General features: G+C 37.7%; 3 protein-coding genes across 4 annotated transcripts; 2 read left to right on the top strand and 1 right to left on the bottom strand.

Annotated features, from left to right (window-relative positions):
* Nucleotides 1-299: 299 nt before the first annotated feature.
* On the top strand, nt 300-13,849 carry LOC141899072 (uncharacterized). The gene is made up of 17 exons (XM_074785226.1): nt 300-1,530; nt 1,656-1,715; nt 2,751-2,843; nt 3,356-3,461; nt 3,555-3,607; nt 3,749-3,819; nt 5,421-5,605; nt 5,807-5,900; nt 6,070-6,388; nt 10,345-10,431; nt 10,989-11,096; nt 11,305-11,400; nt 12,017-12,116; nt 12,250-12,323; nt 12,456-12,575; nt 12,660-12,802; nt 12,901-13,849. Exons 1-17 carry the CDS (start codon nt 300-302, stop codon nt 13,066-13,068), a joined length of 3,108 nt encoding a protein of 1,035 aa, XP_074641327.1. The 3' UTR covers nt 13,069-13,849.
* Nucleotides 13,850-14,621: 772 nt separating this feature from the next.
* LOC141898444 (uncharacterized) lies at nt 14,622-23,090 on the top strand. Of its 2 annotated transcripts, XM_074784325.1 has the most exons (14): nt 14,622-14,745; nt 15,340-16,701; nt 16,782-16,832; nt 17,354-17,457; nt 17,586-17,645; nt 18,612-18,811; nt 18,902-19,049; nt 19,141-19,328; nt 19,465-19,704; nt 19,776-19,851; nt 19,950-20,069; nt 20,551-20,635; nt 20,717-20,781; nt 20,972-23,090. In XM_074784325.1, exons 2-14 carry the CDS (start codon nt 15,345-15,347, stop codon nt 21,140-21,142), a joined length of 2,865 nt encoding a protein of 954 aa, XP_074640426.1. In that variant the 5' UTR covers nt 14,622-14,745; nt 15,340-15,344; the 3' UTR covers nt 21,143-23,090. The 2 variants fall into 2 exon arrangements, 1 of the variants encoding a protein (XP_074640426.1); XR_012618558.1 differs by lacking the exon at nt 20,972-23,090 and having other exon boundaries at nt 20,201-20,635; nt 20,717-20,776.
* LOC141898445 (solute carrier family 23 member 2-like) lies at nt 22,994-27,247 on the bottom strand. Its single transcript, XM_074784326.1, has 12 exons — nt 27,188-27,247; nt 26,728-26,942; nt 26,212-26,369; nt 25,729-25,832; nt 25,544-25,626; nt 25,282-25,463; nt 25,067-25,187; nt 24,824-24,980; nt 24,494-24,747; nt 24,094-24,367; nt 23,921-24,016; nt 22,994-23,822 (listed from the first exon to the last, which is right to left on the bottom strand). The coding sequence occupies exons 2-12, from the start codon at nt 26,905-26,907 to the stop codon at nt 23,611-23,613; spliced, it is 1,821 nt and encodes a 606-aa protein (XP_074640427.1). The 5' UTR covers nt 26,908-26,942; nt 27,188-27,247; the 3' UTR covers nt 22,994-23,610.
* Nucleotides 27,248-27,600: the final 353 nt, after the last annotated feature.

The following is a 27,600-nucleotide window of genomic DNA, read 5'->3' as shown; positions in this document are numbered from 1 at the left end:
CCATCTTCTCGAAGATTGTTAATGGTGAACATTTTGTGACAGCCCCCCACATCAGATAATTGACTTGATGAATTATGGCCTGTACGTACTTTATAGTCTATTTTCAATCTTATCCACAGAGCCCGCCGCTTCGAACAGCTTCCTACAGTGACATCAACATTAACCAGAGCGATAACAGTCGTTCTCTGTGGACTTTGAAGAGTCTCGTCTCTGTTACTTCAAGTATTTATCGACTGACCAGCAGCAGTCATAGTGTTGATGATCCGGATGAAGTGGCAACGAGTGCTTCAATTTCGAATATGTCCGGCCCGTCGAGTAGTTCAAATTCAAATATTTCTAATGACGAATCGACATCAAAATCTCAACCAGACTCTCCACCGCAGCAGGTTGAAAGGCCTTCAAGGTCCCCCGCGAGGCGAAAGCCCCCTGTAGAGAAGTCAGCTGAAGAATGTGCCGTCGTTGTTGCACATAAACATTCAACCGAATCGACATCTAATAAGCTTAGCGACCGGGTGAAGGAAACTTCTGGAAATACTGCGGATTATTCGAATTTCAATCAGAGAAAGTGGCGGGAAAACGATATGCGTAGCTGTCGACCCCGAGCAAACACTGAAGATGTTCTTAAAGCACGAATTCGTGAAAGTCAATCGTTATCTCCGGAACATCGTAAAGTTACTCGCCCGCGGTCACTGTCGTTTGATCAAAGAGACGACATATTCCTACAGCAAAACAATATCGACCCAGACCGCCTGAACAAAAATATGGTTCGTAAACGTGCCATACGTAATCGAAGCCCTTCGAAACCGAACGATATACGAAATAACAATCTGAGGGCGGCAAAAAACTGCAATTTAACGAACTCATCAGAAACAGACGTCGATAACAAAACGACTGATAAAGTAGATGATCTGTTAATAGTCAATAATCTGAATAATCTTACGACGCAAGCATTCGGTGACATGACTTTAAAACCGATTAAACGAAAGACGAAAAATCTAGATAACACTCTGATGTGCAAGAGCCAAGATTCCGAAAACAGTGCCGATACACAAAGTACGGAACAATCCGGGACAGTGACGGGGACTGATGAACAAATAGGAACAAATATATACGGAACGGACACCTCGTCTGTTTCATATCCTTCTGATTTATCGTGTACAAACAGTATTCCTAAAGGTATATATCGTTCTTTATCGTCCTCTTCATCAGATTTATCTCAACATGAAAAGGAACTAACCGTTCAAACGGATGAAGCGATGTCGTCAAATTCGACGGCCCGTGATATAATCATACATCAGCCTCCGGTTAGTACTGTCGATACTGATACTAACGGTACGTTCACCGATCATTCCGCCATCAGGAAGTCCTCGCAGGATAGAGGTAATAAGGCACCGTGTCCCCGTCCAGTATCGAAACCCCTCAAGCGGTCACCAGACGAGGACATGGTTAAACGACACGAACAGTTACAGCGTAGGAACTCTCCACGTTGTAATGATATCAACCGTGATACATTCAAAGCAATTACAAAATGTACGTGATACATATTTTGTCATCAGTATTTCACTTATTAGCCTTAAGCTATGAAGATGTTAAACAGATCTCATCAATTAGAAAAGTATGTACTTTTGTGGCCAATTATCATCATTGTGATTTAGGTCGCAATGTCGTCACTGACCAGCAAGTCAACAAAGGAAGAAACGAGAGATTTCCGAGAAGTATGTACTCTTAATTTCAATTTGCTCCGACCTCTGCAACTAATGCCGATAAATCCCATCGGGCACACGCCTTCGTAGCTGAGATTAAATCAACAGGGGCGGCTGGCATAATACGTATATCAATGAGGGATACCGGGTTTAAGGCTTCTAAGGCAGTCATTTTCTATATCATATTTTTGAATAATTTTGTAAATACATATCAGTTGACGTAACAATTTTCCAATATATATTGCAACATATTTCCATACACAATTCAGACATGATAAAGAATCGTGTTCATTCCAAAGATGATCGACGCTCGGGGAGAATTCCTCGTAGGTAGAATGTAAGATGAATAAGATAGTATGCTGGAATGAGTAATGATGCGCTAACCAGAGCTGAATACGAAGTCTTTCTCCGGCGTGTTCTTCAGCTATCATCTAAAATGGCATCATCATCAATTTCGAGTGTCGATTGGATACAGTGCCCTAACCAATCTATACCAGTAACTAAGTATCGGGCTGGTATCAGACGTGCCTAAGGGGGTTGCTTTATCTACTTCGTCACATGATGGTGGACTTTCTGCTCGGCTAGCACCATTGGCCAAACAGTTCAATTGGTAGAACTTAAATAATCTGATGCTTGTCTGAACACGTATCAACCACAGTCGCTGAGCCATCTGAATTAATGATAAACCCGACAAGCCTTTTGTGTCGTCATCTTTGCTATGAATAATGCTACTTAGAAAACGAAACGCCCAAAACTGGCCATGGTTCAAATACTGGTTTCTATTCTGATTGCGTGCGTAGACCTAAAACTAACTACCCACGTTGTCATCCGATCTTGCCGACGGCATGAGGCAAATTAGCCATCAGATAACAGACTTGTATGATCTTGTAAGATTTTACGTGTGGGATCCGGTAGTGATGAATAGCATTTTAGTGAGTTTCCGAGGGTGTGGTTGTTCCGCAAAACAGTGAGATACCTCCGATTCAAAATTAGCCGACGAACATACTTCACTTTGTAAGCTGCGTGGTGCACCTTTATCATTTGCAGGTTTGAAAGGGAAAGTTGGCAATGACGGTCGATTAGGTTCATATGCATCTGAAAGAGCAGTACCTGTCGCGGTGCAAGGCAATATCAAAATAGGTATAAGATGGATTATTGCTTATTGAGTTATATGTATTGAACGAACGACTTTCTTATACCCGCCGTGAGTTGTGGAATATTATCACCCATCGTCAACGGATATCCGTATTGTTAAAATAAATTCATGATCCAGTGCGTACTGAACGAACGCTATCGGCAAATCTTCGGTTGACATCTCAAATATTGCGCTGTTCGTAACCGCAAGCGTCTTTGTCTTATTCTCAGAACAGAGCCAACGTGTCAGAAAGAAACAAACGCTAATTAAATACACTGCAAATATTGCAGTTTGCCAGTCGAATATTGTCAACATAAGTATAAAAGATACATGCATTTTTACTAATACATATATATATTGACATCGACATTTTGAATCTACCAAGTATTGCTGCAATTTGAATAACGTATAGATTCCTGACACGACGGTATTCATCTTTCTTCATTTCTGGGCTCATCGACATTAATATATCTACTCTATATCTACGTACGGCATTATATATCTTATTGTATTTTAGTTGACCAAATCCATACGTGGGATTGCCAACTGTCTGCAGATTCTACATTTGATAAGAATCACCAACTTATTGCAAAATCAAACCACGACATAATGCATAATTTACGGTGAGAACCGAATTTCAAAACTTATATGCTTATACTTGAACAATATACTAAGATTTACGATAACAATTTTGATGAAATGTTCTTTCTTATAAGACATCCAAATGAGACAGGCGTTGTATCCGAACCGACTTCTGCAAGACATTCTGGTAAATATAACTGTATTCAAAGAAATCAACACCATTACCTTATAAGGAATCCTTCTATTTATAATTGCAATCATATTTCACCGTAAGTACGTTTTCTTCCTGTTGAGTCTGTATGTGATTCGTGACGTTGTTATCGACTAGGTTCGAGTCAAGAGAGTACACCGAAAAGTGAAGGTGGACGAAGACGTAGAAGAAAATTGCCGAAAACACCTGTAAGTATGGTGGCCCAAATGCTGAAAAAAAATTAAATATACATTACTTTGAAATCACACATAGAGGAAGATTTTTGTTTGTTTCTGCGATCAATATCAAACTGTAACATAGTTTTGATGGTTATTGCAGACACCACGCAATAAACTTCATTCCATCGATCAAAATTGTAAAACGACAGTTGGAAACAAACTTTCTTCATCTGGAAAGATAAGAGTGATTTATTGTTAGTTGCCAAAATACTGGCGACGACACTATGTGCATTGGACCACGAACGCAATATTATGGATGTAATAAATGAATTCATTTTATCGACGCAAACTTCAAACTCTCTAGAAACCACTCGGGGATATTTGATGAAAAAACATCATCTAAAAGAAATTCAAACTAAATGGTTCATCCACGACGAGAAAATGCCATAGTATCAATATCAAGGAGTAGATGTTCCAAGAAAGATGTCTATTAATTGCGTATTATTATCAGCAATTAAAGAGGGTTTATATATTGATTCTTAACTGGGTAATTATTAGGATTTCAAATGAGTGCGCGTCTGTAATTCTCGATAAATCAATTTTGCAGTCTGAAGAGCTGAATGTTTGTGATGTAAATTACTGACGGGGGTAGTAGTAGTTGTAAATATAGTAATCGAACACTGAAATGACTGTCTTCTTAGTTGAACAATACGAATTCCCTGGAGAATTTGTTGCTACAGTAAGTTCGCTATTGCGTGCGTCTCGTCAAAACGCTTGTCGATTGTATCGCAAATGAATTTTCGCACGACCAATATTCACTAAGAACTCTTACCAGAAAAGGCTAGTGTAAGTGGCTGCGACAGAAACGACATTTTAACGGTTTTAAGTGTCTAAACTGATGAAAGGCAACGTGACGTGTATTTTGAATTTAGATTTCTTATTTGGAACGTTAATGTTCGTTAAGATTTGTTCCGTAAGTCATCTCTGTTGATGCTTATTATGCTACGGCTTAACTGGCGCTAATCGACCACCATTGATAAATGTTGAAAACTGAACCGGTCTAAAACCAATAGCAGTTACTACATCAATTTACTGTTAATTTAATCTAGCATCATCGATCGTTAATTACAATGATGCTGCTTAAGGCCAGAATCTCAAATGATTTTGTATTCCCACGTATGAAAAATAGTTCCATCACCAGCCACGCTCATGTGGAATGTAATGTTCGTTCATCATGTCATTAGGATCGCCGCTGATTTGCAATCACGAATCCCAGCACTAAATGTTGTGAGGCAATAACCGCTGCAAAATTGAATTTGTAGCGATTTTTCTCAAACACAAATCGTTAATTAAACACTGCCAGCAAAATAACCTCCCCTCCCGCGGTGCAATTTAGAATTGCGGGGAAAATATAGCAGCATAGAACTATAAGTTCCCCTAGTACATCAACGGTTGAATTCTAAATCTGTCGTGCCATAACGGTGCGGTAAGCCTCGATGAAAAAATATTCACGAGGCCCGCATCCATTCGCTAAAAAGCCGGTTTGAGACGCATAGGGCCAAATTTCAGCAGTCCTTGTCCATTGATATGGTAACATAAGTCGTACATTGAAAATGACATCGCATTTTCAGCACGAGCTTAAGAGTTGTAGCACTCATGTTGCTGGCAATGTTCAACTACAACTCTGGTTTAATGATGAGGCGGCAACACTTACTGTCACAGCCATCCAAGCGCAAGGACTGCAAGCTAGAAGCACCGGTGAAAATTCAGTCCTACCGAATCCATATGTAAAAATATATCTTTTACCACAAAGGAGGTGAGTCACGCGATGATGGAAAGCGATAGAAACCAGAAAATTCAGATAATACGCATCACCTTTGGGTAAAAGTAGCCGGATAATTTTGATTTGAAAAACAACGAATGTTTGAGTTGCAATTTTAGACATTAATTTCAACCTTTCGTAAATAGACACTTGGTACGATATGAATTCGTAGTAATAATTGACGGTAATTTTCAGCGCAAACGATTGTTTTAAATCACAAACGCAGTTCATGAATTCTGAACCAGTTTGGGATCATACGCATGTGTTTTCGAACGTCACGGAAGACGAAGTAAGTACCGATACTCTAATGATTCAATGACGTCAATATATTAACTTGTTAGCACCACAGACTCTAAACGAAAGTCCATGGTAAAACCAGGAAGGTGACCTTCCTGGTAAAACCTATCAGAAATACCTTATTGTGCGTCATCTACTAACGGGTATCCTTTTTATTCTAGTTTTATTCACACAGTTTGGAAATAACTATATGGGATTATTATCCCCACAGAGAAAATGCCTTTCTCGGAGAAGTGCACTTAAAACTATGCGATGCAAATGTTTTAGACGTTCCTAAGTGGTACACCTTGCAGGTCCACGACGAGAAGAGCTCGGCGAGCGTGACGCAGATTCTTTCTCTGGCCAGTCTAAACCTGAAAAATAAATGCGTTAACAACATCGCCGAGCAAGAATTGCCTAAACCTTACAGCGGGTCGAAATCCGCTAACAATTCACCGGCGCATAAAGATGCCAACCAGATGAAACGATATCGGAGTTTAAGTAAGTATAAAGAATACTTTCCGTGACATTTCCTATCAAACATTTGATTCGCTTTGACGACATATAGACAAAAATCATTGGTTTCAACCCTCCGTGTGATCAATTCCCAGAGAGATAAAGACCAGATCTCAAAAGAAAACAGACGTGCAGTTTTCATTTTATGAGATAGAAAAAAAGATAGAAATAGAGTCGCAGTCGCAAGATTTCCCTAATGACACGTTTTCGTAGATGATATACGTATCTGTACTTAATATCTAATCGAGTGCTGCTTGTTTCTACTGTGTAATTAGAAAATAATGCGCGAGCCGTTATCTGGAGCGATACTGCGATTCAAATAGTTGTGATATGGGTCTCTCTCTCTCTCTCTCTCTCTCTCTCTCTCTCTCCCTCCCTCCCTCCCTCCCTCCCTCCCTCCCTCCCTCCCTCCCTCCCTCCCTCCCTCTCTCCCAGCTCCCTCTCTCCCTCTCTCCCAGCTCCCTCTCTCCCAGCTCCCTCTCTCCCTCTCTCCCTCTCTCCCAGCTCCCTCTCTCCCTCTCTCCCTCTCTCCCAGCTCCCTCTCTCCCTCTCTCCCTCTCTCCCAGCTCCCTCTCTCCTTCTCTCCCTCTCTCTCTCTGACCATAGAGCTATGACTCTTTCCATTCTCTGACGATCAGATTTTGTTATCTGTTCCATTAGAAGTTTTCCAATAATATCCCTCAGGAGACTCATGGGCTTCGTCGACTTACCCGAAAAACGTAATTAGTTTCCCTGTTAGGATTTCATTGTGCAACGAGGTTGAAAAAAATCGGTTTTCCGCACCAACATATCGGTGCGGACGGCAATGAATTCAAGCGAAAGTCATGTTCACGCTCAACGTGGTATTGTTTGTTATTTTTTTCTAATTTAATAAATAATGAACCGGTTCATTGTGAGTCAACATTTTCTAATCAACCCCGTAGGCCCATCGATGAAATCATTATGAAACTATAAACGGATGTAGTTTAACGTTATACGTGTTGCGCGTTCGGAATTAAACATTGCGTATTCGTCAACAACGAGTAATAAAACCGAGCCTGAATAATTTCATTTGAAAACACGTCTTTCAGCTCGGTAACACATCAGATAATTAAGCATCCCAATAAAACATGCAATGTAAGTGATGCATCCATCTAAGCGGAAGTAGTTCCAGTCAATTGATGCGTATGAATTGATCGTATTGATTACTTTTTTTTCCATTGAAAGCCAAGGCGTCTTGCCCCCGGTGAACTTCTGGAGTACAAGTATCGATGAAAACATTTCCTAAGAAAGAACGTCATATGATTGATTAAAACTACTCATCGGCAAGTGTTTTGTCTTTTCCGGTGTTTCGAGTTTTCGAGGAAGACTTTTTCGTTGAAGTGACCGATCTATCTATAGTATTCAATGGCCGTTTAGAAAGTTGGAACAATATCGTTTTCGTTTTTAGCTGACCACGATGAAATCTAAATCCCGTTTTAAGTAACGAAACCCAGCGATATTTTTCTTTTTATATCATGAAACGGAATTAATGTAATTCATTTATCAATATATCCAATGAATAAACAGTTACATGAGTTTCCTAGCAACAAAGCCTGAATTGACAGAACTGCTTTGACCTGTTTAGTTGTATCTCACGACAGCTGTTCAATCCACACGGTCGTTACGTAGACGCTATAAAACAAAATGAAGGCTGCCAGATCTCTACCACTGCTGTTAGAGGGTATAAAATGAATGTTTCTTTACGTTACAGCTTTTAATTCTTGGTGCAATCTCAAGGTATAGAGGTGACTTTTTATCTATAATTGGTCGTAGGCCTGTGGCTACAGGCATTCGTAGTATTGATAATTTATACACCAGCCTATGATATACTTGTGAAAGTACACCGGAGAATGTTGCATGAAAAATTGCTCATTCCAAATATCGCTCATTGGTTGAGTCGGAGACATTGACTTTCGTCCACTGGGCACTTACTCCTGACATGATGAAATATGATATCTAGAATTGCCTCTCTTTCCGTCGATATTTCAATGCTCACGAATTCTCAAAATTCGTGCTACTTTCCCATTTAAAAGCTTTTATTATGCATCGACGGAGAATTGTCAATAAATTATTTGTGACAATCCGGAACGTGACATTATTGTTTCTTTCGTCCAGGTGGAAATTCATCCATCTAGAAGAAGACATAAATTTGATATCGTTCATTCAAGACTCGATTTTGATCCAGACGGCGTCAATTATGAATTTTTATTGGGGACGAACAAAACGGACGATGTTCTACGTGCATTGATTGCCTCCGTGGCACGAAAAATCGTTTTTAAGTCGACGAAATTCTGACGCGAGTCATTTCAAACAAAACGCAAACTACATTTCAAAACTGATTAATGTCACCCGACACGGCGTCTCTTAGATGAAGCCATTAACAATTTCGATTGAACTCTTTCTCTTGTGAACAACCCGCGGCACCGACGTGGTCAACTAAACAGAACTGTTTTCGTATTGTAACTACATGTATCTCTCTCGGGGTGATCCAATCATCGTAAATTATATGACACTGCCCCTAGCAGTTCCCGAGAATACGCGCTGTTTTTATAAAGTTTAAATCAATGGAAACTGTCGCAGATATAGACAGTCTTGATACATTCCCTTCAGATGTCAAATCTACTCGCGTTTCGTCTATGGTTTCCAGTGTGAATATTCATCAATATTCACAAGCTTTGCAACTCCAGGCACCTCACACTATACATGAGTCCATACCCATTTCTCAAATAACAAAATCCCATTTCTCAGTAACATCAGCTGCAAAGCTATTTGTACCAATGCTTGCTGTGGCACCAGCTTTTCCATTTACAATAACAAGGCTTTCGCCGCGTCTATTATGACATTTTCAAGTCATCAAACTATGCATGGTGTTTAACCCTGTGGCGCTCGCGAAACTAATGATTCTCGTATCATATCTTTTCCTCCCAAAATTCTATTGATATTAGCTGAACCGAAACATGTATTATACGTATTACCCAGGGCATTTCATCGTCTACTTTTGCGTATATCTGCAGGCCAATCATTTTTCCATTTCAATATTTTGTCATAATTTTAAAGCCATCAATATTTTGGAAGATTGCCCAAGAGTTTTGATTCCACTGCTTCGATCGAATTTTCTATCGCAGCTCAATTCGTCGTTATATGACACGAGAAATGCTGTCATTAACCCCCAAATCCGAATAAAAAAGAACCATGATTGAAATAACAATTAACATTGAGCTTACGTATACGAGTATTGTAGAAGTGTAATTACTTTCTGTGTCCCCAGCCACATATATCGTATTACGGGTAACGAGTCCCGTAGGTCGGATTTTAATTGTCTTGTTATACACTTACCGATCATCTGTCATGATCCGAAGGGTAATTTGTCATGTATCATGTTCGATTCAATGAGGAATATTGCCGACAAATTCACAATAATTTACACGTTACGCGCGCGAGAAAGGTTTAATTTTTGGTGACGTTCGACGAAAATCAGAACAGACGACAGAAGCGCGTGATGGATCGGTTATAATTTGATTACACGCGAGACGGAATGATTGAATTGCGCGAAAATAGATTAACAAAGAATAAGCGGCATAGCAAAAATGACTGAAAAGAAGCCGGGATTACAAAGTGAAGGAAACTGTTTTGATTACCAAGAGAATAAGCTTCAGAGAATAACCCATCGCAATGAACATATATACATACTGAATTTTTGATTATCGTTTCACCTAATATGAAGTATATGCTGAATAAGATTCAAAAACAAATACAAGACTTATTTCCCATGATTGTGGATCATGTTGAGCATTGTTCATTTCTAATCTAGAACAATAGAAACTCGTTTCTGATTTGATCTATCCCCCCCCCCCCCCCTATTCTGCCCATTGAGCTACCGTCAGGTGATATCTATTAATTCGGCTTGATTCTAATTGTAGATGTAGATCAGGATCAAGAGCAGCTTATCGAAGGGAAACTGGAAAGAAAGTTATCCGCAGACGTGCTCGTCGAATCAACCGATAAAGGTACATCTATATATAAACGTGCATGTACATCACCATCTGGGCCATTTAATGTCCACGAAACAATTATCTTCACCAAGGCTAATGGTGCGCATGTATGTTGCAATAAAACCGAGCCTAGTTCGTCTATCTTATCGAAAAGCTGACATACTATTTGGTGCAGTAGAATTGTTATGATAAGGTTTATGAGGTAATGGAATCGTGTTGGCCTATAACGAGATATGGAGACTAATCATCCGCCGAAGCCGTATCATATTTTGCGACGATACAGATGCTCTGTAAACATATAAGAATTCAATTAAACCGGCTTCCATGCCGTATAAATCATATACGTATGTATTATACGAGTCATGTCCCTAGTAACTTTTACCGAGATTAATCCCGATTACGTGTACTTCGTCAGTGGGAATCAATTTTGTTGTTCGAATAATTTCAATAACTCATCCATCGTTCCCGCTTTGTACAAAGGTTTAAATCACGTCGTGAATCGACTTATTCTTATATAGACAAATCGATTTGCTATTGTCTAAAATCATCGATGATGGTTTTTGATATTGCAGGTCGAGGGCGGGAGTCGAGAACGTCCTTCAGATTCAAGAAAATGCGCTGGAAACACGTATCCAATGCCTTATACAAAGCTTTCGATGGAAAGATTGGCGGAAGCGTAGGTAAAAAACCTTTTGAGCCAACTGCAGCATGTTATTTACTACGATCTTGGAGAAACTCCAAGCTATGATGAAACCGGTTCGGTAATCGATCGTATACGCCTTTGGTGCCCTACCTCGGAGAATTGATTTCGCAGTGCACTGGCGCTTAGTTTATTAGATACTAATAAGTATCACATTCCAAATCTATCTTTTAGTTCTTTCACTGCAGATTCACACACAAAGCCTCTCGGTTTGGAAGAAAAGAACGGTGATCCAGTGAAAAAGCCAGCATCTTTACAAAATTCTCCCGTGCCGGTGAAAAAATGTAAGTACAATCTAGTCGCTAACGCACGGTGTTACGTGTATCAGCTATTTTAGATATTTCACCGAATATGCAGTCCTTTCACAAATGAGGATATTATATATCATATCCATATTTGCTAGCTAAGATAATGCCGTCGCAAGACACCCGTGAGTAGTGCACTATGACATACAGAAATAAAACCGGAGCCTCTTAATTTGGCAAATTGAGTGTCATAAATTCTTATGAACGGGGCAACTGTACCGCAAGGAAGCAATGAAAAGGGCACAGACCCAGTATATTGCCGGGTTAATCATGTTGATGAAACGTGGACGTAACTTCTTTCTCGTTGAAGGAGAAAACGGGTGTAAACATCATTAGATTAATGCAGCCATTTATCGGTGCTAAGGACAATCTTGATTCGTGCTATAAATATTAAGGTCATGTCCGCGTGAGCTGCGTAGTCGACTGTGTACAAGTACAAGAGCTCGTGAATAAGCTCATTAATCCAGTGCCAGTCGAGATTCTTTTAAATGAATTCACATGTTTCAATCAGCAAAAAAAGATGATTGGATTATTATGTAGCGTTTTGAATTTTTTCGAACTTTTGTTCAAAAAATATACATGGATATTCTTTCAGCTCACTTTGATTTCGTAGCGACTCCATCGAAAAATGCTTGTACATCGAGTAAATCGACAGACTCTGCTTTCACTGACGACGAGGTGGAAACAATAAACAGGTACTGGATTAAATTCCCAGTAATCTGACAGCTGGTTATTTTCCATTACACTTTATCTATACCTTTGGGACTTAATGCAGAAACAACTAGCTTCAATACGTGGTTCTTAGAATTAACCTCTTATCTTTTGCAGTGGTACAGAAAAAAATGCAGATGATAGCAGTACAGCGACCTTAAGGACTGGTCAGATTTCGCCTACATTTGCTGGTACGTTATATATTTCTAAAATCGATCCGTTGCTTTTGTTTACAAATTGGCCAAAGCGTGTGGGCGCTTTTGTCTGTGTATTTCTTAAGGTTTTTTTCGAGTCTCATAAGTTGTTCATGTTTTCTTTTTAAGATACTCGGCAAGGTAGCAGGGGTGACATCAAGTTATCACTTTTGATAATAAAAGGCCACCTAGAAATAGAGATACTCTGCGCCCGTAACTTAAATCCAAGCTCTGGGATTAACCCTCCAGGTAATGCCCTGATCGCAAGTAGCGAGTAGCCATTACGTATAGAAATATAACACCGATTTATGAAGTGGTTATCTTGTATTTCAGATAGCTATGTAAAAACCTACTTGACGGATGGACGTAAGCGGTACCTTAAAAGAAAAACAAAGACCGTAAGAGGAACATGTGATCCGCAATTCCAACAAAAACTGAAGTATAGTGCCAGCGATATATTCCGTAGACAAGTAGAGGTGAGTTCTACACTGTACCCTTTTGTAGTTCTAAAGGTGAAAGTATTTTGTTGAAGATGACAACACGGCATTAGATACGCGTGGTATTCTAATTTCAGACGTCAGTTTGGGAGAAGTCATCGGTCTTAAACAAAAACCGTTGTATTGGAACCGTGATCATAAATTTGGAAGACTTGGATTTGAACGTTCAGAAGACCAGCTGGTATACGCTAAGTGAACACCCGAACGGCGAAGAATTTGGTTCAACGGATTCACTCGACTACTAAATTGAAATGTATATATAAAAAACTATCGACATGTATCGGTTGTGGGAATTTTCAAAATATTGGCTGGAATGATTTTTAAAAAGTGACTTACTTGAATATGAATGGAATTCATATCGATGTCGTGGATGAAATTGAAAAGTTTGAAGCTGTTTTGTAGGACGCAAAAGCGGACATAATTCAACATAGCAAATTTAGTAAGAAAGACATTCAAATCATTGCAAGAAAACCGTTGTATTGGTACGTTGTATTTCATTCCAAGATCTAGAATATTCTATTCACAGCACAGATTTCATTCTTAAGAAATTAGAAACCACCCAGACATAGTATTTCCTTCAAGACGTAGAAATTATCCTAAATATAAAATTTTATCTTATACGTAAGATTTTGTTTAAGACAAAAGAAAAGCCTTCAACGAGTGTCATGGGTGGCATCAATTCTTCAAAATGAACCCGCCTAAGCCTTGGAATAAAATATTCAGCCTTTGAATGAATTTCATGCCTTGAAATTAAATTAGGTCATCTTGGATTATTTCTGCTTTGTTGTGCCACATTTGTATATAGTTAAAAAAATAATATTTTCAAATAGTTGGACGAAACAGAACAGATTAATAGTCCTAGTATCTAAACCTTTTAAAATGTATGTATAAACTAAGAAATTGAATTGATAATGTTCTTTCATCATGCTCCACCTCCTGCCTTAAAATCACTAGAAAGTGATAATAAAAATTATCTTATATATATATATATATTTTTTTTTTCATAATCGAGCGCATTGTAAAGATGATGTGGGAGCGAGCACCCGATGGTTCCCATTATCTAAAAAAAAAAACTCTTGACTTTTCAGAATAAAAAAGTTTTCTACCGAACTGTTGTTGAAAGTTAATTGAATTGAAACATGACTTCGGTTGGGAAAAAATGCCGGAGGGGTACCCATAATCCTAGTCAGTAACCTGTCTGTGGTTTAGTTTCACGATCGGATATTTTCACAACCCTCATAAGCCCGTGGTATAAGCTCATCCGATTATAAAAAGCTTACCACCAACGATTAGGTAACTAACTACCATAATCCGAACCAACTGCGGTGCCCCCGGTGGCCGGCCGCGGCGCGCCGACGAAAGAAGGTCGGGGGTAGAGGACTATAGTTTAATAAATTATTAGTTACCTAATCGTTAGTGGTAAGCTTTTATAATCGGATGGGCTTATACCACGGGCTTATGAGGGTTGTGAAAATATCCGATCGTGAAACTAAACCACAAACCGGGTTACCAGGTCAAGTTACTGGAGGCGCCGGGCGGAAAGTTTTTCTCGCAAGAACACATTTTGAAAACCTTTCGGATCGGATTTGTTGATTATGCAAGAAAATTCATAATATTCCAGGACATGATTAGTTTATTTGTCTTCGTCTGAAAGGTTCGAGAAATGCTTAGGGTTTGCATAAAAAATTTGGTCCTCATTGACCCGCTTGAGTGCGTGGCGTGCCTTCCTCCGAGTGGCAGAGTTTGTATTTAATTGAATTGGTCATATCGCGCCAGGTCTGCATGTGCTTTAGTGCTTGTTTATTCCTTGTCAAATTTGACTCGAAATGTAGACCCTACTACCATGACTTTTTAAAAGTTGTTTCGGTGGTTTTTATCCAAAGGTGATTCATAGGACAAGAGAATCTTGAATATATAAAACTGTGAGTGCTTTATTGGATTGATGTGATGGTTTAAAACGTTCGATTAAAACAGTTAAAAAAGAACTGTCATTTTTTTTCTCCTCTTCTCTCGGCCGATTCCAACAAGGTCCAGCCACAGGGACCACAGGGGCTCGTATCATAAGTTTGGGGGTGAACTGTAGCTTAGATCATCCAGTATCCCTGGTACTATATATAAAAAGAAATAGTATATTATATATATATAGTACCAGGGATACTGGATGATCTACGCAACAGTTCACCCCCAAACTTATGATACAAGCCCCTGTGACAGGGACTTGACACAAAAAGATTTTGACCCCAGTAGTATCTAGTTACTATATATAAAAAGTCTTTTTATGTATAGTACCTAGATACTGGGGTTAAAATCTTTTTGTCAAGTCCCTGTGGTTCCAGCAGCATCGAAACATAGTCATAGCAATAGGCATAGGCCTACCGGTATCTAATATTAGTCCGTGTCTGGTTTAGTTTCACGATGGTATATTTTCACAAACAATAAGTTGGTATAATCCCAAAAAAAAGCTTATCACCAATGTGGGCTAACTACAAGCTTTTCATAATTCTAATAATTTGCAGAAAACATGGATTTCTTCCGTCGAATGAAAGCAAAGAGGAAATCATGGTCGCATTCATTTAATGAAAACGATTTGAAGAAATCAAAGCCTAAAGATTCTAAGAAAAAGCAAAAACAGATCAACGATATAACATATGTAGAAAGTACAGATGAAGGTCTTTCTTTTACAACTAATAATGTCGATGATCCCCCTGCTGGTATACATTACCAAAGTGCACAACAGCTTAATCATCATTCCACTGAGGATAAGATTCATGCTGCCAAAAGTTTAGAAGATTTCACTGGTTCTACTCAGTCATTACCAAACCACCAAAAGTCAACTTCGAAAGGACTTAAGTTTAAGTCTTGGAATTCGAAGAAAAAACGAGCAGCCCCTCAGCCACCCGAGGTGAGCGGCTCATCTCTACCAAACTCACCGCGTAAAATGAATGGTTCATATGTGAGTTATGATCAGGATTACGATAGCGAAAACATGATCATTCACGGGGTTTTCGACTCCCCGCCACCTCAAAATCTGTCTTCTCAAAGCGGTTCCAACACTAATTTTAGGTGGGAAACAAATATCGTAAATGACAATACAGGAGCATCTAAAGGAATTCCAAATTTTCAAAACATTAATGATTCCAGTCTAAAGATTGAAGAAGATCTACAGAACATTGATGATTCCAGTCTGAAGATTGAAGATGTACAGAAATGTCAAGAAATTCCAGCAAAAACTAATATTACTAATAACAATGATGATTATTATGGTTCAAATGTTTTAAATGATGAACTGGATAGCAGGCCTATTGATTTAGAAGGTACAACTGAAAAGATTGAAGCTACAAACATCGATGACATCATTTTACAAGATGATTTTAACGGCGGTGAAGCCGAGTCAAAAGTTGTTGATAGTCGAGCAGAATTTGAAGAAGTGTTGAATTGCATTGATAAGGTATTGGAAAATGAGAGTATTATTTCCGAAGGTACGTCTGATACGTATGAAAACATTCCGAAATTACGGTTAGGCAGTCTTGTTTCTAACACCGGATCTGAAGAAATACCGGATGATGATTTAAAAGAAACTAAATTTGTTATGCCGAATGAAATTTCTATGATCAGTCCAATGGAGTCTGAAATCAAATCAAATTTACGCATTTCAAACGAAGAATATCATTATGTGGACTTCGATGGTGAAATTCTAAGTGGGGGTGGGGAGGCATTAGCCGCTATATCACACCAAGATTCAGATACGTTTTACATGGACAATAGCGGAGATAATTCTACATGTATGGAAGATAGTCAAGTTCTTGAATGGGATGCACATGATGTAAATTTATGGTGTAAACGTCAAAACCTACAAATTTTGAAAGACCTATTTGAAGGTAAATGGGAAAGATCAAGGCCTAGAATAATTAAGTGTTGAAAAAACTGGATTGTGTTTGAAATTTTGATTCATTTTCAGGCAGTAATATCGATGGTCCTTGCCTTCTACAGATTAATGATGATGATCTGGGTATGTATTCATTCGTTTTATATACAGTAATTTGTTATCATCTGCTTCGAAGATAATTTATTGTCGTATTTTTGATGCAGCAGTTTCGTTCAGTTGGATTCAGGTAAAGCTGATGTTTTGGATGTATTTTAAAAGTGATGCATGGTGTGTCTATTTATTCTCCCATTTTTTGAACACTTCTTTCGTACATTTGTAGTACACTGAACATTGTGCATAGCACAAGTTCTGGGTGTGTTGTCTCCTGCATTTTACCTTCAGTAGTTAGAGTTCACTTATTCCCCTTGCGTGCATTTAGCAGCATTTTAGACTACCGGTCTAGAAATATGACAGAAACTTAGCACTGCAAGCCAAAAAAAATAGTATAGCACTTAAGTATTGGGTAAAAGGTTACACTTATCTCTACTTAAAATCTGTATATTCAGATAATAGCATCTATTGTATTCCTTTGATAGCACACAGAAACAGTTTGAACACTTACCTTAAAGACCGATAAAGCTAATGGATATAAACAATTTTTGCAGTTAATCTTGGTGTGACAGAAGATTCGCTGAGACAGAAAATTCTCCGATGTGTAGAACGGCTGAAAGTTGCGGCTGATGTAGGAGTTGTAGAAGGAGGAGAAGAGGTAATTAAATTATTTTGAATCAAGATGCCCAATATGTTAACACCGGTTTTAATGATCTGTCTTTCTTTTTGAAATCACAACATGATTTTGCGTCATTTAAAGGTGTTATTTTCATTTCGTCTTCACAGGCTATTGCTAGTGGTACCCGTTCTATGCTAGAAATGAACACATCTGCAGAAATAGATTTGGTATGTTTAATACACTTTTTCCTGTGATTTATTGTTAATTTTTTTCGTACTAACCCTCATATATCCAGGTCAGTTTTATTTGCACAATTTCTTTAGAAAGAACACTGACACATTATAACAGATGTTTTTACCCATAATTCCTCGGTTACTTCTTACTCATACATGAGACAAACCCGAGGAAATAAAGACAATCCCCAAACAAACTGAATTATGATATCCTCATCTAAATTACCATTCAAGGTTTGTATTCATTATTCATTTGTTACTAGATTTCACTGCTGGTTAACTATACTGGTGTATTTCAAATAGGTATGATGACTTGATCACAATGTTATAGTAAATAGATACTTTCTAGCCTTTGCAAATGCAATCAGTTATTTTGATGAGAATTTCCGTTAGTCATAGATCTCTCTAACTGAATTGAAACACACGAATGCTGGTATCCATCTATAAGACATTGAACGGTTGAATCATGTTTTACAGTAAGGTTGTAAAGTTGATTTAGCAGATATTCATTAGAGAAACTAATCATAAGTCTGTCTTCTAAATTTGATTGGGTCACGATCCATAAATAGCCTAAGTAAATCTTGAAAGATCGAAGATACACACCCAAAAATTGTCCTTTGACAATCGATTTAATTAAAATTGGAAGAATACAGCTGTATAGATAGATTAATCTGTACAGAGAAATATTATGAATTAGAAACATTCAGTTTTCATTGATTTTCTACATTGACAGTGCCCTGGATGACAGCTGTTGCATGTATGATCACTGATAGTAGACTGGTACTGTCTCTACTGTGTATATACATACAATCACAGGCGAAGTTGGTTTTTTCTCTATGCTGATGATAAAAAATCTCATCACTTTCGAATGTTTGCGTTTACATTTAAAGACTATTTAAGGTGAATTTAAAGTCGTCAGTATTGATTCATAAAACGATTATAACCGCTTTCTTCAAATAGGAAATAGAAAAGATCTGGAATAAGATAGAAAGTCCGTACGATGCGATTACAGGAGAGCAGAAATCATCACCGCGATACGATACAACTACAGTGAACAGTTTAACCGCTGATCTCGATAATCTGGATGGAAATATTGTGAAAGTCACTGAAACAATCACTGATATGAAAATGTCTTTACAAAGAAGCAGTAGTGTGAACAAGTACGTATATCGACACTCTTTATTATATTATGACATTTTTTAACATATTTTCAAGATTTTGCTTATCGAGCTGGCTGATATTTTTTTCAGTCTGTTGTCCGATAGCCGAAATGTGGATTATGCTGAGCTAGAATACAAATTGGCCAATGCCGAATCGTTACTTTTGAGTCTTCAACAACAGAAGGCCACAATAATGGCAGATATGAAAAGATCACAACTTCGTAATGTTCCAGAACGTGTAAGAAGAAATTTCGAAAGAGAAAAAATTTGCTCTTTGATTCAACAGGTGATATAGTGGTAAAAGGTAATTTGATATCGTAATATTGTAGAGAAGGATGGAAGCTATTGGACATTCTAACTTGTATGGCTTTGTGAAAATTGAATCAAAGGAAGCTGTGGCAGTTGAAGTGTCTATACAGGCAAAGGATCACCATGGTTTCCTAGTGACTGAGGATAATAATGGAGGTGTACAAGTGACTTGTGCTGAAGATGGCATTCCACTGATAAAGGGTGACAGGTGCAGTAAACGTCTTTCGTTTATTATGTCCAAATGTGTGCTTAGTATTTACTGGCAATATTAACTGAATTAATTTTGAATTAGCTTCTAAGGTTCATTTTCTAATCATCCAGCAATATTTCTTATGTTCTATCAGGATTGTTGAAGTGAATGGACATGGAATCCCAGCGATGAATGTGACAGAATTTAATGAGTTGCTCAGTCAGTTAGATCCACCGTTACGTTTAGTCGTATTACGCAATCTACCTCAAAGTCAGAAAACATCATCTGAGCAAGAAGAACAGCTACAAACCCTAACTCAAGATCTCTCCATTATTATGAATGACTTGACATCAGCTTTAAATGAAAACAAGGAATTAGAAGGTGACAATGAAAGGTAAGCCACCTGTGCATTTACATTCACCATCTTCCATTCACTCCTTTCAATGTTCACCTAATATTTGGCAGGTATGCTAAAATAATCACTAAGTTGGAAGAACAGAAAGATCACTTGCATACTGAACTTGATAGCACCAAAGAACAGGTTAGTTGAATCTAACATTACTACTAAATGAGTACTGTGCATCCCAGTCTTGTAAAAGAATACCGATAAATGTTTGGGCTCATATTTTTGTATTTCAGCTATCGGGATCAGACAAAAAGTGGCGTCAGTTGTACAATCTGCTTGAAAAATTGAAAGTGGAAGATGTTGATTATGATGCTCTTTTAGGAACTAAGCTCGATTGGAATAAAGATAAAAAGGTGTGTGTAGTAAATATGCCATTAGCTAATGTGTCGTTGGATATTTGTCATTTTGTGTCAGGATGAAAGGTTTCAAAGAGAATTCAATTTAGAATTTTAACATTTTAAACTGATTTATGTGCTGCATGAAGGATGATGCTACAACTTTCGTTACGAAGATTCAATGTTTAGCTAAAGCTCTGCAGAAAAAGGTACAGAAAATGTGTGCCTGGGCCTAAACCAGTGGTACATGCATGTGGTGACTATCTGATGGTGTTAAGGTGCTTCTCTTTATGTTGCATGTATTGCATCTTATCCATTTACCGTAGAAAAAGGTTATATATACAACCATTCATGAGTTCTAGATGTTTTGATTAAGCTATATTTGTGAGATTCCCTATGTTCTTATCCACCATTCTTTATTTGCGTTGGATTTTTAGGAAGGATATCAACTTGTTTGATTGTTTGTACCCATTACTATAATCTCAGTTGTGTATTTCAGACTGCTGCTGTTAAGGCATTTGAAAAAGAGAGGAGGGAATATCTACAGCAAATATCTGAGTCTAATGCAGTAAGCCGCGATGTTGGTAAGTGCCTGTACTTCCATTCTATATAGTTTGCTGTTAATTCATCTGCCAAGTCAATAAAGATTTGAACTTGCCTTACAGATGTCCCATATGAGTTGCTGAATGATGATATACCAATTTGGGAAAGTTTGAGAAACAGCAGTAAGGTATGTATTTTCAATGAGTGCACAGTAGACCCGTGTGATTTGTGACTATAAATGATGAGTTATTTCTGATAGGAAATTTTAAGAATAGAAGTAATTTTCAACTGACTTGACCAGAACGAAAAGCATGTAGTAAATGGATCATTCTGGTTTTCTGATTGCTTTCATTCCCCGACTTGTTCTCTCATTGCAGGAGGAGATCCTGCAGGCATTGAAAGACCATGTAATAGAACATCATCGTCAAAAGGTGTTCCTGAACCGTTTGATGGGAGTGGTGATTAAGCGTTGTCCTAACATTCTTGCCAGTGTATTAGACGATATATCATTCAATGATGTGAAAAGTAAACCACAACATATGGTCTGATCTGAAAATAACCATTGATTGATCTTGGAGGTTCTAGATAAAAAAGTTATTTTTGAATATATTTTGTATTATGTGGATAAGAAGCTTTAGATCTAAATATTAACTTAGATGTACAGTTTGGTAGTCAGTGCCAAAGTAGTTATTATTTGTATATCTTGTAAATCCTACCAACTGAATAGATGCTTATTCTCATTGTTATCAATACTCTTTCCGTCCTGTTTTCTATGAAATTGATGAAACCTTGTTGCTCCTAGCTATTATTCTTTACTTTTTTTTGTTAAATATAGTATTCGGCAGTATTCATTTACCGGGTAGATGATTGATGATTGAAATCAATTTTAAGAATCATTATTTCAATCATGTCCATAGATTTTATGTAAAGGTAGTGTGTGTATTTGATCCGTATCTCTGGGGCATTTGTACCTGTTTAAAACCTATTCTCATCCTGCCATAATACCTTTCTTGGCTTATTCTATTTCTGTCATGTTTTTTCATACATGTATCTATCTTCATAGCAAGACATATATAGAGAAGGATTTCTTGTAATTAATGTAATCATTGCGTAGATTTGAAAGATGTAAGTGTGATGATAGGGTAATTTGAATGATTTAAGCACTTTCAACAAAATCTTTTTATTAGTCACATACCTTTCTTATTGTGTCATTTTGCACCTGTGATAAATGACTATAATACCTCTTACACATTGAATTGAAAAAATGGCTTCCGCACTGTTTGAATACTCGCCAGGGGTGAACCTTTCATGTCATTGCTCTCCGAACACCTTTTTTCAGTTCTCACATAGTTATATAAACCTGCATTTAATCGTATTATTTTACTAGTGTTTATCCCTCTAGCGTTCTCTACATGTAGTAGTTTATACAACAAAGCATTTTAATGCCTACGTTTTTTGCTACTCACATTTCTTAGCCTTCAATTGTCTTCGTAGATTCTGGTTATATGTTAACAACTCTATGTTATATTTTCATGTTGTTTCCTTTTTCGCCCACTTGTTTTGGGGCATACCCCCAGCAGGTTATTGCGTTCACATTTTGTCGGTCAATAAACGGAATATCCAGTTATTTTTGGAATTTCAATGGATTTTCTTGATATTTGGTTTATACATGTATCTACCTTATGTACATCTACTGCCCAATAAGTGGCCTGATCAGAATCAAGATGACAGGGTTCCTAGCAGTCCTTGAAGGTCCTTTAAAGTTTTGAAATGGGAATCGGTCAATTCAAGGCCTTGTGTATTATGGAATGGGCTCTAATATTATTAAATCGTGATGGTCCTTGAATGGCACCAGTCATAAGCAGATCGAAGATACAAGTTCACTTTTACAGCTCTTAAAATATACTGATTATAAGAATGCCTGGAAAATGTAGATTTCAGAATCCCTGGCTTAAGCATGACGCTTATATCGATTATATGTAAGTCCTGGAATTGGAGTCAAAAAATTCATTGACAGTCATAAATGAGATTGACCATGGACACTGCAAATTTTGTAACCACAATCAGTTGCAAAATTCTAGACATGTTCTATGATTTGTGGTGATTTTCAAAATCTCCATTTCTGCATTCATTCAGAGGGCCCGGAATATAAGAATTGTCAGATTGTCGAGTTCAAGTAGGTTCGCGATTTCGCCAAGAGGTACTATGTGTCCCTAGACCCTCTAGTTCTACTACTTAAGTTGAGGGTAAGCTCTGGAATTCCTTCAACGTATCTGAAGATATCGTAGAAATCTCAAGTTTACTCCGTTTTTCAAAAGTTAAGCTATAATTTACTCCACAATAGTATTTATTGAATCATATTCACGATAATGAAGTTAAATAGTTAATGAGTTGGATATGAAGAATGATTGTGCAATTTTGATTTATTTTGGTCGTGCAGTTACTGATGTGTAGATGGCTGTGTTTTGTTACTGTTTACATGTGATTAACAATAAATTTGTTGGAAAATATCTTAGTCTCTTTTGTCATCTGTCGTCTTTATTTGTATAGGAATTGCTTCGATCAATGTCTCGTGTCAAATTACAATGGACAAATGCCGAGCACGAGGAACGCGTAGTCAACCAACTGGTTATGATTATAAATGGCATATGGATAATGATTTGACTTCAAACTGGTATTATCTCGGCACCTGTCTGTGCTAATGACTAGGTTATTTTATAACCCCCGCGAAGCCTATGATTAAGGACACTTCACTTGTAATTAGACAATGAAGTACATTGCAATTCTCGTTTTTGTATAGATTAGTCTTGAAACCCTTGAATTATTTTCTCTATGACATCAGTTGATTCTTCCAAATATAAGTACATGTATATGTAAATTCATCTAGCAGATTTCCGCTGGTATTTATATGAAATTAGAAAGGCATTAAACCTGGTAGATGAAGAAACAATAACATTCATAATCAATTATACCCTGAAAATAACCGGAAACTAGTTTATATGCTAATGCATGTCATTCAATGTTTTACATCTTTGCATGAACGCGAACAACATCTAATATTGACAACCTGCTTGTATGATGGCAGGACGGGAATATATTTTGACCATTTCTGTCTTTTCAACCAACGCGTTACATATGGAAGATCGTAAGAAGAGTCTTTGCCAGCCAGGGCCCCAGAGTTTGATGCATCTTGTCGCCACTTTAAAATCCCGCGTTCTTCGGCAGTACCTTAAAAGTAAAAATTTGTTCAACCTTTTTAATGCCTTAATGAGATCGCCTAATGGTTGCTGCATTCTCCAGTTCGATAGCAAAACTAAGATACATACCTGGAACAGTGTTATCCAAAACAAATCCAATCAATCCTCCAACAAACATACCAGTACTCAGAATGACCTTTAATGCCTGGTCAAATTCGTTATTTCCTGGAATATTTACACAAAATATTACAACAGATAAAAATATTCATTACGAAATGCACCTGTTGTCAACGTTTACATACCTGTTTTTATAGAATTTTCATTATTTTTCACCCAGGACGGTAACATCAATCCCATCATCATTGAAAACCCAATAATGCAGTGATTCCGATTTGAAGAAAGATCGACGTATTGCAACGTCGACAAACCTATGGAAATCACCATCCCAAAAGTCATCGTTATTACTCCACCTAAAACTGGAGCGGGCATCATCGTCAGTATGGCACCAAATTTACCAAATACTCCAGCTAGGATAAACATTATCCCAGCTATTTGAAATACTCTTCGACTAGCAACCTGCAGCGGGAAACTTCAGAAAGTAATTGGGCGAAAACTCAGGTCAACAGAGATATCTGATATAAACTTCATTTTCTTCATGTCGATATAATGTTTTTTTCGTATAGACTTAGATCATAAGCGTACCTTTGTGAAGCCAATTGCCCCCACATTCTGACTGTAAGAAGTAACGCCGCCGCCTGAACCGAACGCCCCAGCCAAAATACCACCAACGCCTTCCATGGCTATTCCCCTGTTAATCGCATGAGCTGGTATCGGAGGTTGTAAGCTTATCCTCGCTGAAGCGTAATAATCCCCGACGGATTCGATGATCGACGAAAAAGTGGCGGCCATCATCGCGAGAAAACTGGCAAAGCTGAATGTCGGTGTTCCCCACTGACCTGAGCACGAAAGTATAAGAACTTTATTCCTTCGGAGAAAACTGGAATTCAGTTGTACATTTTTTACATTTTCTACCTGGATAAGGGACATAGAACCATTGTGAATTATGAAGAGCCTGTATCGACGCGTCAGTTCGAGCCCCGTATCCCAATTCAGACGGATCATTTGGGAATACTTCAAAATACGTCAATATGGCACACAATGACCAACTGAGGATCACTGACAATATTACCTAGAATATGAAAATTATGTATCATCTACATCTACATGTCAATCATTCAAAATACTCATTAAATCTTGGAGGAAAGAAATGCTTACAGGCAATAGTTGAAAAACTTGGTAATGTACAACTCGAAACCCCTTTTTCCGAGTCCACACGAAAAAAGGAATCTTTATTTTTGCCAAATATAAAGTAAACATTAGCATGAAGGTAATTGTCCTATAAGAGAAATTCAAAATTGTATTTGAAATACACCATTTCGTAGAGTCTACAAATACAAATTGGGTGTATAGTGTTTATTTTCTCTACTTACAAGCCGGCAATTCCCCAATTTATCTGGGTGAATCCTAGAGCCACTTTGAACATCGAAATACCGACTAAACTGATAGTGGGCATGATAGTCAAAGGACCGACAAAATTAATGATTAATCCAAGTAATCCTGTACAGCCAATCATCAACTGAACAACTGATGCCAGCAATACACCACCTTGAATCTAATGAAAGAAATAACTCGTATTTATATAAAGAAAAAGTTCTAGGACAAAATCTTATTGCTTCCATCGATTATACGGACCTCTCTTATGCGGATTTTCCAGACAATGTCAGGATCGGTTGTGTTGATGGTCGATATGTTTAAAATAGTTGAATTGAGCGTTTCTACGAAAGTGAATCAGAACTTCCAAAATCAGTTTAACTGAATTATCTTATATACGAAGAAGGTCGGGGGATCTTGTAAAAAATCTTGGTGGGAATCTATACCTGAATTAACGACATTGACTACTGGACAAGACCATTTTTCTAAAGACATCAACGCGACGATGGCCGGAACAAATTTATGGCATCCGCCTTGCAATATTGGAACTCTATAGTGAATCAATATATCAAGGAATTTATGGAACGATGAACGATCAAATTTGTTAACATACATTTGATTATTTGAAGTAGTAATGAATGCTGAAAATCATCTTCACATACAATCAATTTCGTTTATGATGATCTGTTTGTTATTAATGTGTTTTTGATCATTTGATTTTTAATCATTTGATTCACTTGTATTTCACCTGATGAGGGGATATGATCCCGAAAACGTTCGTGTTAATAAACTGTATTTACTCATTAGAAAATGAGGTTTTTAATGTTATCGCTTCTATGGTTATTCGGATATTTGAACTCTCTTCCTAAGATCTAATGTGTTTTTAACTAGATAGATCGGGTCCCTATTTCAGAAAATTAGATACGAACCGTACGCCCACAGTATTCTGTATAAGAGTCGTGATTCCACAAATCACCAAACTAGTTGACAAAATCTCTGCTCTGACTGTAGGGAAATTTTTTGCACATATTTGATCGTTTACTATGACCGCTAATGTGATCGTGGAGCTTAGACTCAACAAAATTTGCTGAAAAACATAATTTCAAGCTGTCATTGTTTTATTGATGTGTACTCAATGATCAAATTATGTGCGAACTATATGAAAAACCTTCGAAATGTTTTCTTGTTAGCTAGTCTCATTAAAGGGCCAGATTTAGAGGGCTTCAGGACGTCCGGACTTGAACTCATCGGGCCCTTATATTTGAGGGGGGGGGGGGGTGGTCAGGGAAAATTTCAAAATGCAGTGAATGGACCCCTATAATCATCTATTACACAAAAACTGCGGAACTGTGCCTTTTCCCTCCTAAACCTGAACCCCCTGCATTGACCTCTGTCATCAGCAAAGGGGAGCGTTAAAAGGTGATATGGATAATTTAATTCCTTACTTGTAGCGAAAATAATATTGACATGTGGATGGGAGGGTTATCATCAACCCCGTATATCAATTTGTTAGTATCGTTTAGCTGGTTATATGTTTCCTCCTCGGGCTCCGTCGTTATAAATGTTTCAGTGACACCTGCTTTGTGCCCATCTCGACAATCAAGTTCATATTCCTCACTAGGCATTATCAACTGCCACCGACGAAAACCGTGAAAAATCTCTAAAAAGGCAGTAGAATGATGTAAAATGATATCGTACTTGAAATGGATGTACTTATATAGCTATTTCAACAGTTTTAAGTACAGTTTGTAGGATCTGTATTGGCTTGTTGTTGACGAAATTGGCAATTCAAGCATGCGCGCAAATGAGGCCGGTAATAAAATTCGAACGCTTAGAAATTAAGTCAATCGTCTCATTTGGCGAAAACACATAATCATCGAATCTATGCTGAAGAAACATTCTTACCTTTGTTTTTAGTAGTGGGTTCTCTTGCCCCGACGATAATACATGATATTTAAGAATGCTTTCGATTTTGTCAGTTATAAAGGTCAATGGTATAGATAATGTTATCGCGCAAATTCCAATTTACGGTAATTACGTTAGATAATTATCAACATTTAAATGGTTGGGGTAGACACGGGATGCATGTCAGATCTAATGATTATCTCGTCAATATCGTCTAAATCGGGCAGTGACTTGGGTAATTAGCCCGTTTTACGTAACACTTGTTCTAGATAGTTTGAAAACTATATCATACTGGCACATCACAAGCTGAAAGTCCAAAAGTAGCTTTTTTATCCTTGGATTAATTCCCACACATTTCAATTCAAATCAACCGTGGAAATCAATCGCCAGCCGGACACCTCTAATGGGTCGAC

This window comes from Tubulanus polymorphus, chromosome 2 (assembly GCF_964204645.1).
Source record: "Tubulanus polymorphus chromosome 2, tnTubPoly1.2, whole genome shotgun sequence".
In the NCBI taxonomy this organism is placed as follows: domain Eukaryota; kingdom Metazoa; phylum Nemertea; class Palaeonemertea; order Tubulaniformes; family Tubulanidae; genus Tubulanus; species Tubulanus polymorphus.
This window is presented reverse-complemented; position numbering and strand designations above follow the sequence as displayed.

Bases quoted from the DNA above. Each gene is read 5' to 3' on its own strand.
- LOC141899072 (XM_074785226.1), top strand. From the start codon at position 300: ATGTCCGGCCCGTCGAGTAGTTCAAATTCAAATATTTCTAATGACGAA. The intron at 1,716-2,750 runs GTATGTACTCTT...TATCATTTGCAG, and splicing joins AAACGAGAGATTTCCGAGAA to GTTTGAAAGGGAAAGTTGGC. The intron at 12,117-12,249 runs GTACTGGATTAA...TATCTTTTGCAG, and splicing joins GAGGTGGAAACAATAAACAG to TGGTACAGAAAAAAATGCAG.
- LOC141898444 (XM_074784325.1), top strand. From the start codon at position 15,345: ATGGATTTCTTCCGTCGAATGAAAGCAAAGAGGAAATCATGGTCGCAT. The intron at 17,458-17,585 runs GTAATTAAATTA...TCGTCTTCACAG, and splicing joins TTGTAGAAGGAGGAGAAGAG to GCTATTGCTAGTGGTACCCG. The intron at 19,852-19,949 runs GTTAGTTGAATC...TTTGTATTTCAG, and splicing joins TTGATAGCACCAAAGAACAG to CTATCGGGATCAGACAAAAA.
- LOC141898445 (XM_074784326.1), bottom strand. From the start codon at position 26,907: ATGCCTAGTGAGGAATATGAACTTGATTGTCGAGATGGGCACAAAGCA. The intron at 25,464-25,543 runs GTCCGTATAATC...TTCTTTCATTAG, and splicing joins GGAAAATCCGCATAAGAGAG to ATTCAAGGTGGTGTATTGCT. The intron at 24,748-24,823 runs GTAGAAAATGTA...TTTCGTGCTCAG, and splicing joins GTTCTATGTCCCTTATCCAG to GTCAGTGGGGAACACCGACA.